Source organism: Opisthocomus hoazin, chromosome 2 (genome assembly GCF_030867145.1).
Source record: "Opisthocomus hoazin isolate bOpiHoa1 chromosome 2, bOpiHoa1.hap1, whole genome shotgun sequence".
Lineage (NCBI taxonomy): Eukaryota > Metazoa > Chordata > Aves > Opisthocomiformes > Opisthocomidae > Opisthocomus > Opisthocomus hoazin.
This window is the reverse complement of record NC_134415.1, coordinates 132,552,760-132,564,963: the sequence shown is the minus strand read 5'-3', so window position 1 is coordinate 132,564,963 and position 12,204 is coordinate 132,552,760. Positions and strand designations below refer to the sequence as shown.

The following is a 12,204-nucleotide window of genomic DNA, read 5'->3' as shown; positions in this document are numbered from 1 at the left end:
ATGAGATGCGGGAGCGGCGCCGGGGGCTCGGCCCCGCCACGCACCCCGGGACGGGCGGGGGGCCGCGGGGGCAGGGCCCAGCGCTGCCACCGGGCGCCGGCGCGGGAGGAGAAGGGGGGGGTTGGGGGAGGGGGAGCCGGGCCCCCGGAGGCTGCGGGAGCCCCAGGCCGGTGCCAGCACCCACCGCAGCCCCGCACCCCCGCGCACGCAGGGCCGGGCGGCCGTGCGGAACGAGTAAACAAAGTGCAGGCGCGGGGGAGGCGGGCAGGGCCCAGGCAGGGGGCTGGGAGCCCGGCCGCCCCGGCCTCCGCTGCCCGGGAGGGACGGGAGTGACTGGGGCCAAAGAGCTGCAGAAGGGGGTGCAGAGAAGGGGCAGGGCTCAGGGGCTCCCCCCTGCTTACCTTTAAATTAAAAAAAAAAAAAAAAAAAAAGGAAGAAAAAACAGAAAAAAAACCCCAAAACGTTTCTGTGCTGTGCAAAAGACACTTTGTACAATTCAAACAGAACAAACTCCATGCACATGAACGGGGCTACAGAACACCCCAAGCCAGGACCCGGCTCCCCAGCACCACCTGGCAAAATCCCAACAGAAACAGGGCTGGAAATAATACTGATGCGCAAAGTCCCCTTTAATAGGCGGGCAGGGAGGATTGTCGCCACGGCACATGCAGGATGAGCTTCCAAGCACTGCAGCTGGGGTCTTGCTGATGCCCTACAGTGATGGACAGACACAGAAGGGGTCACAGGCAACAAAGCCGCGCTGGCCGCCTGGGAGCCGCGGGGTGCTACGATGACACAGTCACTGCCGTCAGGGCTCCGTTCCGGGTGTAGTAGAACTTGCTGAATGCCTCTTCAAGTAAACAGGTAAGTCTGCTCTGGTCAGCCTGGGAAGAACAAGCTACAGTGAGGGGCAGGCCCAGCCTGCACAAAGCTAAGAGCTCGGCTGGAGCCTGCCAGGGCGCACGGGCAGGGACACCTCCCTCCTACCTCTCCCCCTAGAAAAGGAGTGATCCAGCATAACTATTTAAGTTTGAGAAAGGAATGCAGATCTATATCCCTACCTGAGCCCCAGGCCTGCTTACCTCACTGATGAATCCAAGCTGGACCAGTTCAGCTGCCAGCTCCTGGATGTTGTCATCTGCAACACAGGGACGGGTGTCAGTCCCAGCTCTGAGTGCACTGCTGGCCCCAGGGCACCAGAGCACAGGAGGAAAGGTACTTACTGGGCTGCAGGTCACAGCTCAAGTGTCGATTCAACTTGTCTTCCAGTTTCAGCAGCAGTGTTAACTGCAGGGTAGAGAAGATCTCATGAGGGACTGCATGGCAGCCACAGACAGCCAGGAGCATCACCAGAAATCCCCATCACGACAGGAACCACCCTCCTCCAGAGCCCCAAAGGAGTCTAACAGAACAACCACGTGCATTTCCACTCCAGACCACAGCCAGCAGCACCATCCCGTGGAGGAAGCCTGAATCTGGGGGTGGACCGAGAACATCTGCTGCATGCCAGGTCAGCCACAGGCAGGGGCCTGCATCTGGCTTTGGGGCCCGAGATGGCAGCTGTGGCAGCCGGGGGTTGCAGCAGGCACCAGCAGCGCATCAGCATGCTGGAGCCCCCAGCTCTGCACAGCTGCCCTGGCGCACCCCCAGACAGCATGCGCAGCCCGAAGACGGGAACATACATGGTGCTTCACTCCCTCCTCCACCGACTCGATGTTGCACTGCATCAGCACCACCTGAAACAGAAGCCAAGACACCCTGTGACTGCCTGCTGCTGCACTGCTTGGCTGCCTGGGGAGGGGAGGGAACGGAGGTCCCATATCTGTTACCTTGCGGGTCTCCACCTCAGCAGGCTCTGGAGTCGGGGTTTTCACAGATGGTGGAGCAATAGGAGATTTCACCACTACCTGCTGGGGCTGCTGGGGTCGCGGCATTCCAAAAGCTGTGAGTGGGTAGATACCATTCCTACAAGAAAGAAGCAGGGTCTGAGGTTGTGCCTCCAAAATTTTTCCAGCCTCACACACAGTTAAAATCACCCTTTAAAAAAAAACCTCTTACCTTACATCCTCCAGGAACTTGTCCAGCTCTAATGCTGGAGACTGTGAAAATCTGGTAAAACAAAACAACAAAAACCACACTTACTTAGGTGAGAAGTCATCTACAGAACCATCCACTCAAGTCTCTTTGGATGCAATTTCAAATCCCCATGCCCTAGACTACGGCTGTGTCAGTGGGCGGGATGAGCACAGACAGAGGCAGCCAGCCAAAGGCAAGACAGACTCCAATCTTCCTGTGCAGGAAGCAACTATTCCTAACAGCTAAGGATGAGGCAACACTTTACATTATGGCAGAACAGGTATCGCCTCCCTGTAAAGAGTTGTCCAATACAAAGAATTACGTGGAAGCCAGCCCAATAACACCGAGTTCACACCGAGTACCTAGCAAGGTTTTTGAAAGACATCTGTTGTACCAGACCCACGAAGCCCGAGTCCCATTCTCCAGAAGAGCAAGGGCACTCAGCACTGCAAAGGCAAGAACCTGATGGCACAGTATGACCAGCCATATCACTCCACACCAGAAACTAGAAACTACACCTCAGGATTTAATGCCCTGCCCAAATATTTCTCACTGGAGTTTGGGATACTTCTGTTTTCTCTGTAGTTTCTTTCCCAGATTGCTCATTCAGCTTGGTAGCTACTTAATATAGTGTCTCAGAATAAATCTTCCTACAAATTCATCTTTAATTTCCCAGCCTCCAATTCCACTGAACATCTTCCTTGCTGGTGACCAATGCAGGACAGTAAGCACTGACAACCCCTCCCCTTTGTGCCGTAACTTGTCGTATGTCTACTGCTCTTCCTCCTTCTCACCCTCAAGAACACACAGGTCCTCCATGTGGTGACAATGACTTCCAGCCCCTTGGTAAATTCAGCTCTTTGATCTGCTCCAGGACTGTTTGCAAAGGCTGCCACTTTGTACACAGACATCATACAGGCAGTGTCTTCAGACATTTCACCCAACTACCGCAACCTTCTCTCCCATTATTCGGCACCCTGATACCACATTTGCTCTCGTCTACAGCTGCATAGCAGTGCATTCACAACACTCTGGAAATGGTCTTTTCCTGTGGTGTTACTTCACAGCCTTCTCAGACAGAGCAGCAGTCCTTTTTTCTCTAAAGCAAGTTACACTGTCTTTTGCACGGCACGGAGTCCACAGCAAGTACCTCATTTCTTTCTGGTTTGGACTTACAAGAAGACACAGGTTCTCCTACTTCACTAACTCCCCAGTAAAACACTTTCTTCATCACTTTAGTCAATCCAGCTTTTTAGTGTCCATCACAGCTTCTTTTAGACTGGTTCCAACAAAAATCTTGAACAGCCAGTGTTCCCCGTACCACTGTCTAAGCACTGCTTTGAAGAATTTCAGAGATCAGCCAGAGACCGCAAGCTGCTGGAATCCTGCCATGATCCCCCCCAAGTGCTTTGCTGTTTCATCAGAGCCGGTGTAGGGTGCACACCAGCCTCAGCTCCCCAGACCACTCTCCAGCCCTTCCCAACACACACATCTGTTGCTTTCCCACCCTCTAGTATAGTAGTACTTTTCAGCAAAAATGTATGATTGTTTTCCAGCAGCTCAGTTTGCATGGCCTCTGATGAATCATCTGGAAATGATGCGCTCTGACATTTCAAATCATTACTATGCTTTCTTTTTCCTTTTCCAGCACCTCTGAGGCACTGCACTACCAAAGCAGCAAGTCCCGGGCTGATAGCCAAGCCTCTGCAGACTGAAGTCCAATATACGTAAAGAATCTCTCCTACACAGCTTTGGTTATTCACTCCTTATCCTCCATTTTTGAACTTTTAATTAACAAAAAAAAATTCCAAAGGGAATTTAATACTATTATTTACTAGTGCTATGAAGATCAGAAGGTCAGTTTTTAGAAAGGTCTATATGGCTCAAAGAGCTTCTCAAATGAACAGTGCTTTTTTTTCCTTGTCATCTTGATCACTTCTGTTGAGTAGCCTGAGCACCCCAGAATGCTGGGCTACCCTGGAAGCACCCTGGTCTTCTCTGGAAATACAGTATCCACATCTTAATCTTTTCATCTAACCCCTCAACTAGCTGAGCTTACATTATCCAAAATTTAACATCACTTTTTGTCACTCTACTTGGTCCATACGTATTTCAGTCACTTACTTAGGGAGCCACCTCTACAGTTTAAGTGGCTGCTGTGTGTTACTGATAGCTGCCCAAAACAGTTTTTACCTTTGCATATTGTAGAATAAGCTGCCCTGTTAAGAAAACACCGGGGAACCATTTCTCCAGCATGCTGGACTCCATTTGACAAGCCTGTGACAGGCCCGACTCACTTCCCCAAACTGTTCAGCCAGATTTTGCTAAGGACTGTTCCAACTACAGCGTTAACTTCCCGCCCCTCCATCTGGGGAACAATTCACACCTCAGCTGCATGGAATTTCTTCACAGAACATGGGTGCAAGGTCATCTTCTACCCAGGAGTTACCCTCCACGGAACTTTTTGTGCCCAGAGAGTGCATGACTGCTCCATCACCAACAGCACCATCAGTTCCCTTTTGTTTCCCAGTTAGTGGTGAAATACCAACACTAACTCGAAGAGTCCCAGGCAGACCCTTCAGCGCTCACCCCAGTGCCCTGGCATCTGTTCCACATGCACCTGAGCAGCCCCCTCCAAGCACACCACAGGGTACTCACATCATCTTGACTCCTTCCCTGTCCGTGTGATTGATTTCTGCCAACACCGCACTCATGTCAAGGTTTTTGGTCATCTCTTCTAAAGCATTTTCAGGAATCATATCTATTAAAAAAAAAGTTAGAACAACTACAATTCCTTTCCAACCTAAGAAAAGCAATAAAAACCTGAGAAGCTTTAGGCTGTTAAACTCCTGTGCCACTCAGAGCAGGTAGGGCACCACAGTCCTCCAGGCTCTGCAGTGACTGCAGCTCTGTTTCACAAGGCCCTGGTCCCTGCCTGTTAAGAGCAGCATGAAGGTCTTGGTTTCCAGGATGCTAGCTGTACTGACAACTTCGTGAAGCTTTGCAGAACATGAGACGTGGCACCCTGGAACTCCATACTCACGCTGATGTCCAACGATACAGTGAGCAGCCAGTAGCTTTAGTGATGGCACCTCAAACAACGCCTGATGAAAAAGGAGCTCCCGGGCAGTAGGACGCTTGCCAGGGTCCTGTTCTAGACACTTCTGAATGAACTCCTGAAAGACAAAAATTGCATGAGACCATGTGCAATGCCAGCATGTCTGCAGGCGTGCTGATCCCTCCTCACTCACCCTCTGCAAGGGGTCCTCCAGCAGCTGGATGGCACTGTTAATGGCCTCCTGGGGCACATAGGACGACTCTCCATTACCCTGTATTTCCAGCACCGCCATCTGCAAACACAAAGCAGCACATCAGGCCTCACTGAGAATGACTGAACATTGAACAGAACCCAAGGAGACCACTGCCAAGCGTGAGATCGTAACAGCCAAGTTGTTTGGTGCTATTTAAGGTCACAGTTTGTGGAGGCAGAGAGAGAACGACTGCCTCATTATGATAGCTTGCTTCCAGCCCCATCACAGATTGCCAGGGAGACCTGAAAACTATGCCAGCATCACCTTAGACAGTAAGTATCTCCATTCTGAATGTCATGATCCACTGGCCTGTACTTCTACTTGTTAATTCCCATCCCCTAATGAAGCAGTATCCAGATCGCTGCCAGAAGCTGACAGTGTCCCTCCTGGCTGTATGAATAGCTCTGTATTACAGGCAGAAAAGCACGAACACAATGCCATCCAGAACTGGCTCCAGCCAACACATACACCAATTCCCATCTAGAAAAAGCTGGCAAAAGATTCTAGAGAACACCTTAAGATTCAGCTCAAGTTTTGCTTCCTAAAAGTTGTGTTTCCACAATTCTCCTCCTGCTTCACTTATGGGATGGGCAGCATAGGTTCAGAATTCTTCGTGTTGGCTCCTTCCAACAACTCTTCCCAGAAAATACTCCTACCAACAACTTCCATTTCCTAGACCTGGGCCTACTGATTGCAAGGACAGAGGAACCACAAGTCTGCTAAGATCAGGTACATTAGACTCGCGCCTGACTGCAACCAGCACCTGTATCAGGTGGGGATAGGCTGGCCCAGAAAAATTATGGACTACATCTGTCCTCTCCTCCAGATACCACAGGAAGAACAGGTATTCCCCAGAAGGGGAATTTTGTTCTACAGGTACATTAAGTACAGTTTCTAGTAGTGACTGTTCCCACCAGCCAGTGGTCAGACTTCAGAACTGGCCAAGACCTGCAGAGTAATGAGCTGCACATTAGAAATTTCAGAAATAACTACACGTTACTGAACTATTTACTTCTTAGCAAGCCATTTGGGGGAGCCTCAGTAGGGATCCCTCCAAGGTAAAGTGCATTTGGCTGAGAGAACACCAAGCTAACCCACCCATAACCACAGCATCTCCACAGAGCCATCTCCTTCCCTCAAATACATTCTCTCTCTGTTCCACAGCAAGTGTTCCAGACTCACCTCCAGTGCACACATCCCAAAGGAGTAAATGTCCACAGCGGTGGTGACGTTGGCAACTTCTGTAACACAGAAATAATGCTCCGTTATCAGTCTGTCCCTGCATTCAGCTATCAAGACAGAGGAGTTGGAGCATTTAAGCAGTCAAATAACTCAGAACTGTTAATGTGGCATCTCCCATGAGCCTGTATCTGAAAACAAGATGCAGAACAGCTTGGAAACTTTAGTAAGGCCAACAAAACCAGGCTTGCAGCTGTAGCCACACCATACCTCCATATTCTGGGGCAAAGAAGTGCAGGTTCTTCTGTTCCTCACGACAGGTCTTCACGTGGTTGTTAATTGTGTCCGGTGCCACTAGAAGAAAGTCACAAATACTTAGGATGCAGGAAACCGCAGCCCATCCCTGACTAGATCCCAGAGAACACATGCAACTCCCAGGCCCTGGAGACCAGAGTTTCTGCTGAACGGGAAGACAAGCTGGGAAGGACTCCCTGTTGAAGTGCAAGTCCTGAAAGCACCTAACTTAAATCAGATCTACAACATTTGTCACAAGCAACTCAACTACAACAGAAGCCCTAGAAACAGCCAGAGATGCCAAGATCACTGCAACTAGTCACCACCTCAGGGCTCTAGGAGAGGGACATACCTACAAGGCAACTCTTCCACATATCAGCAGGACACTGGTGCCAAAGCGCCTCAAGACAAAAGTCAAGCAAAGCTGCTGAATGAGGAGAGATGACCACCCTGAGAGCAGAGACCTCTCAGAAGCCAGTGCCTCCACAGCAACAACCACAAACTACTTGCAGCTACAGGGAGGAAATAACTCCCAGCCACAAGAACAATGAGCATAACCCAAGTATGGACACATTCCCCATAAAAGATAAGCTTTTGGGACAGCCACCTCTAAAAAGACTACAAACAGCTCTCCAAAACCAAGCAGATGGCTCCACCAGGGAGAAATACTGAGGTAGGCAAGGAGCACAGGGTAACCATCCCATCTGAAGCTCTGTTTCCGCCCTTGAACATGCCTGGTCCCACAGCCTCAGGCCCATCTCCCACTTTGTCAGCCTCCTGGACAATCGCATTGGTCCTGGTCTGTACTGCTACATTGTGGTCTTACACTGGATGTGCCAGACCGCTTGTTATTTTTCCAGGTTTTCCTGGATTAGGGCAGGACACACCAAAGACGATTCCTAGTTGAATGAGACTGAACTGGCTTCCAGCCTCAGAGGAGAGACGTTCTTTGGGCTCTAGTCAGACAAGAAGGATCTTCCTTGGTAACTCAGCTCAGCCTCGCTGTGTGGCACATACCAAATCGTATCATCTTATTCGAGCACTGGAAATTGACCTTGCTCCAATGGCCAGCATCCATTTTCCCAACCAACCATTCACGAGTAGTTTACTGCTTTTTGTTCTTGTGCTAGCTCTTACTTTGGGAGTCCAGTAAGATGATTTCATTCCTAGTGCATACTTGTTTACAGACACCACCAGGTCCTCTCAGCTCCACAGCACTAAGCAAAGTAAGCTAAATTCTTTGTCTTCCTGTTAAGACCTGCTCTGCATTTTCCCAGTCACCCCAACTGCTTTAAATGAGGTCTGGCCAGGGCCATGCACAATCACACCAATTCTCTGTCCTGGGGACTCTGGCCCAATGGATCTTCACACTGCATACAAAGCAAGTGGAGCAAATTCCTCCACTGAACAGCTAGTAGATGCCAGACCCTCCTCATTTCCCAAATTACAAGCTCTGGACTTCTGTGCAGCTTTGTATTGTGCACTATCGAGTTTCTTGCAACTGGAATTTGTCCAGTCCTCTAATGTCTTCCTGTCCTTCTGGAGGATATCCTGACCAACCTCAACATCACACATTCCCCACGTTTCTGTCAGCACCCTCAACATTAAGTAGATCAGTGCCTGAGGGACTCCAAACCCCTCTGGTGGGGCAGCCCTTTTTCAGCTTCTACCCTGTCACCGTGCCTCCAGCCAGCGCCTGACTCTGCATACCGGGTAAATCACCCAAGGTTTGTCCAGCACAACAGGTTCTCATACTGGGCCTTCTAAAGAGGTTCTCGGACATCCCCAAAGTGTCCTCTTAACTTGCTTTTGTCTACAGGCAGTATCTGCCTTAAGTAGCCCACTATATCTGGTCTATAGGTGGCTGCTAAGATAGGAGGGGCTATGTCAGGTCTTCTCCAGCAGCTGGATTTCCTCATCATTACTGCTCTTTTGCTCTTTCCGGTTTCCTTTCTGTAGATGTTTTGGCCAAGGAATCAAGATCAGCTTTAACAGTACTGTCCCCCCATAAGTAACCTATTCTTTTCTACCCAACAGAACAATTCACCATTGTAAAAACAATTTAATACTGTCAAATGAGATTTTGCCTTCTTAAAAAAAAAAAAACAAAAAACAAACACAAACAAAAAAAACCCCACAAAACAAACAAAAAAAACCCACAACCAAAACCACACACACCCCACCACTCATAGCTTTCAGAACTTCTGCAGGAGACTTGCAGGAACTAAAGATAATTTTGCCTAAATCTATAGTATACCACTGGTGGGTGTGAGGAGTGGAGATAAGGACAGCTATGGCCCTATGAAGAGCCAGAGGCTGATCACATCCAGAAATGCAATATTGCTGCAGATACACAGCCACCCGAATACTGTGACGTTTGCGATCAAGAACAAATTTTTCCTCAGAGTGTCCAACACCATTAAGATTTTGGCATTCCCCTGAGGCCTAGGCTGTAATGCAATCATAGGATCTCGCTGATCCCAAACTTGTTAGTTCCCTGTCTACAAGAACGACTACTTTGTTCCAGTTTTTGCAGAACAGGGTATTTAAGACTTCAGAAACACTTTTGCTCTAAACTCTGATTTTTTTTTTTTTTTTTTTATGGAATACTGGATGTCTTTGTGCAGCACGCGGTATATATGAACTATCCAAGAGGTGTTTTTGTGAACCCTGCCAAACCTAACATCTATTGCAGGCATGACAACCTCTGTCTACCGGGAACTAGCTCGACAACCTGAGGATATAAAATAAGACTTATTTTATGTCTTCTATTTGTTCTGCCTTTCTTATCAGTACAATGGATTGTAAGAGTAAACAGGAACCCAAAACCCACGTTCAGCTATGCACCTCTGTACAGTCACTGGTCTAGCAACCACCACCAAGACACTGCATGCAGCTGAGCAGCTGCCAGGGCAGCACCGCTGTCCGGCCAGGGCCAGACCGCTGAAGAAGGGCAGAGGCACCAAGGCCTGCCCTGAGGGAGATGCACTGCGTCAACAGCAAGGACACTGCAGAAATGCAGCATATGCCATCAAATGTTGGACCAATGTCCTCAGGCAGGAACTCTAGCATGGTACTACCCAGGCCAACACTATCCTGCCAAATGTGGAGCAAACTCAGCCAAGTATAAAGTCACCTTCCACACGATGTTTTGATTAGCTTAATTTTCCAATGTGTCTTTAAGTACTGTTACTACAGTGTGTTGGATGGCAAGGGCCAGTTCACTATCCAGCCATTCCGTCCTTTGCTCCTGGGCCCTTGTTGTGATTCAGCCTGGCTGGACGCCAGGAGCCCACCAAAGTCGCTCTATCACTCTCCCTCCTCAGCTGGACAGGGGAGAAAAACACGACAAAAGGCTCATGGGTCAAGACAAGCACAGGGAGAGATCACTCACCAATTACTGTCACGGGCAAAACGGACTGAACTTGGAGAAATTAGTTTAATTTATCACCAAACAAATCAAGTAGGATAATGAGAAATAAAACCAAATCTTAAAAACACCTTCCCCCTACCCCTCCCTTCTTCCCAGGCTTAACTTCGCTACTGATTTTCTTTACCTCCTCCCCCTGTGCGGTGCAGGGGGACAAGGAATGGGGTTGCAGTCAGTTCATCATACATCGTCTCTGCTGCTCCTTCCTCCTCACACTCTGCCCCTGCTCCAGCATGCTCCACAAACTGGTCCATCACGGGGTCCCACCCACTGGCTGCAGCTCTCCACGAACTGTTCCAGCATGGGTCCTTTCCAGGGGGTGCAGTCCTTCAGGAACAAACTGCTACAGTGTGGATCCCCCACAGGGTCACAAGCCCAGCCAGCAAACCTGCTCCAGTGTGGGCTCTCCATGGGTCACAGCCTCCTCCAGGCATCCCCCTGCTCTGGCGTGGGGTCCTCGCCGGGCTGTAGGTGGGGATCTGCTCCACCGTGGAGCTCCACGGCTGCAGCGGACAGCCTGCCCCACCACGGGCTGCTCCATGGCTGCACAGCAAAATCTCTGCTCCACTGCCTGGAGCACCTCCTGCCCTCCTCCTGCACCGACTGCGGGCTCTGCAGGGCTGTTTCTCTCACATATTCCCACTCCTCTATCCCAGTGAAGTTATTTTTCCTTCTTCTTAAATGTGTCATCACAGAGGTGCTACCACCATTGCCGATGGGCTCGGCCTTGGCCAGCAGCAGGTTCGCCTTGGAGCTGGCTGGCACCGGCTCTATTGGACACAGGGGAAGCTTCTAGCAGCTTCTCACAGAAGCCACTCCTGTAGCCTCTGTAATACCAAAACCTTGCCATGCTAAGCCAGTACAGACCTGTTTAAGAACAGGGAAGAGGCAGTAATCAATCACGAAAAGGCATCATCATCAGAAATCCTAACCAGTGATGTAACATAGGTACTCCCATACCAGAAAGGTGAGTATGATGGAATCCTAGCCCAAGCTCTAACTGTAATTGCTGTCTGCACCTCATTAAGGACTTGATAAGGAGTTCCTCTGCATCCAGGTCCTATGGACATTTTGCAGTGGCGCCAGCATTTCTGGAAAGAGCTGGGCTTGCACTGTCTGTGGGAACTTCCAACTCTGGCACACAGAAAGGCAGTTTTGAGTTTGCCATTGTAGGTCATCCAGAGACCTGTCCCCTCCGATATTCTGGTTTTTGTGCCTCCGAACTTGCAGAGGCCCACTGGAACTCTTCACCCTGTTTTTCTGCCATTGTTGCAGAGACTGGCTCTGCAGCCGGGTTTGGTTAGCCACACTTGGCAAGCCTTTCTACTGTCCTAGCAGTTTATATCACAGCTCACGTGCGACTTGGCTGGAAGTCACATGCATAACCTCACTCTGTTATTGCAAAGCTGAAGCAATGCAACAGTAGAGCAATGGCATAAGACTACCAGATTCTTGACTGTATGCCTTAGAGCTAAGCAGAGACAGCCTTGCCAGACACACATCTGTTCCATTCATCACTGTGACAGCAACAACCTGCTATTGAAGTCAACTCTGAAACACTCCTTGCAAGCATGTTAAACAAGGCAGGCAAAAGTGCTGTTACACCTCATGACAGTATTTTAAAAGCTGGGACAAGAAACTTTGGGTTTGGTCTGGTCTAGTCACTATTGTAGGTCCATCACCTTGGTGCGCAGGCCACTTCGCACAGATAGAGGCTTGAGAGGAGATTCACTGAGCGTACATTTTAAAACAAATGCTTAACTGCACAAGGTAAGAATGCACACTTTAAGGTACCTTTGACACTAGGTCTGACTGATTTGCACATAGTTACTACCTGCAATCCACTACTACATCTAGCAATGACTCTTAACTCTGCGAATGACCAGATGAATGAAGGCTAAGGACAGTTATGTT

At 49.5% G+C, this 12,204-nt stretch overlaps 1 protein-coding gene across 1 annotated transcript in view; it reads right to left on the bottom strand.

Annotated features, from left to right (window-relative positions):
* Positions 1 to 77: 77 nt before the first annotated feature.
* The window catches only part of NRBP1 (nuclear receptor binding protein 1), a 42,703-nt gene continuing 30,576 nt past the window's right edge, over positions 78 to 12,204 (bottom strand). Inside the window, exons 8-18 of the mRNA XM_075415169.1 lie at positions 6,837 to 6,920; positions 6,570 to 6,628; positions 5,328 to 5,426; positions 5,120 to 5,252; positions 4,735 to 4,837; positions 2,059 to 2,109; positions 1,830 to 1,965; positions 1,683 to 1,736; positions 1,224 to 1,287; positions 1,083 to 1,138; positions 78 to 884 (exon numbers count right to left, since the gene is read on the bottom strand). Coding sequence (XP_075271284.1) covers positions 786 to 884; positions 1,083 to 1,138; positions 1,224 to 1,287; positions 1,683 to 1,736; positions 1,830 to 1,965; positions 2,059 to 2,109; positions 4,735 to 4,837; positions 5,120 to 5,252; positions 5,328 to 5,426; positions 6,570 to 6,628; positions 6,837 to 6,920 — 938 coding nt within the window. The 3' untranslated portion in view covers positions 78 to 785. The remainder of the gene's footprint in view (positions 885 to 1,082; positions 1,139 to 1,223; positions 1,288 to 1,682; positions 1,737 to 1,829; positions 1,966 to 2,058; positions 2,110 to 4,734; positions 4,838 to 5,119; positions 5,253 to 5,327; positions 5,427 to 6,569; positions 6,629 to 6,836; positions 6,921 to 12,204) is intronic.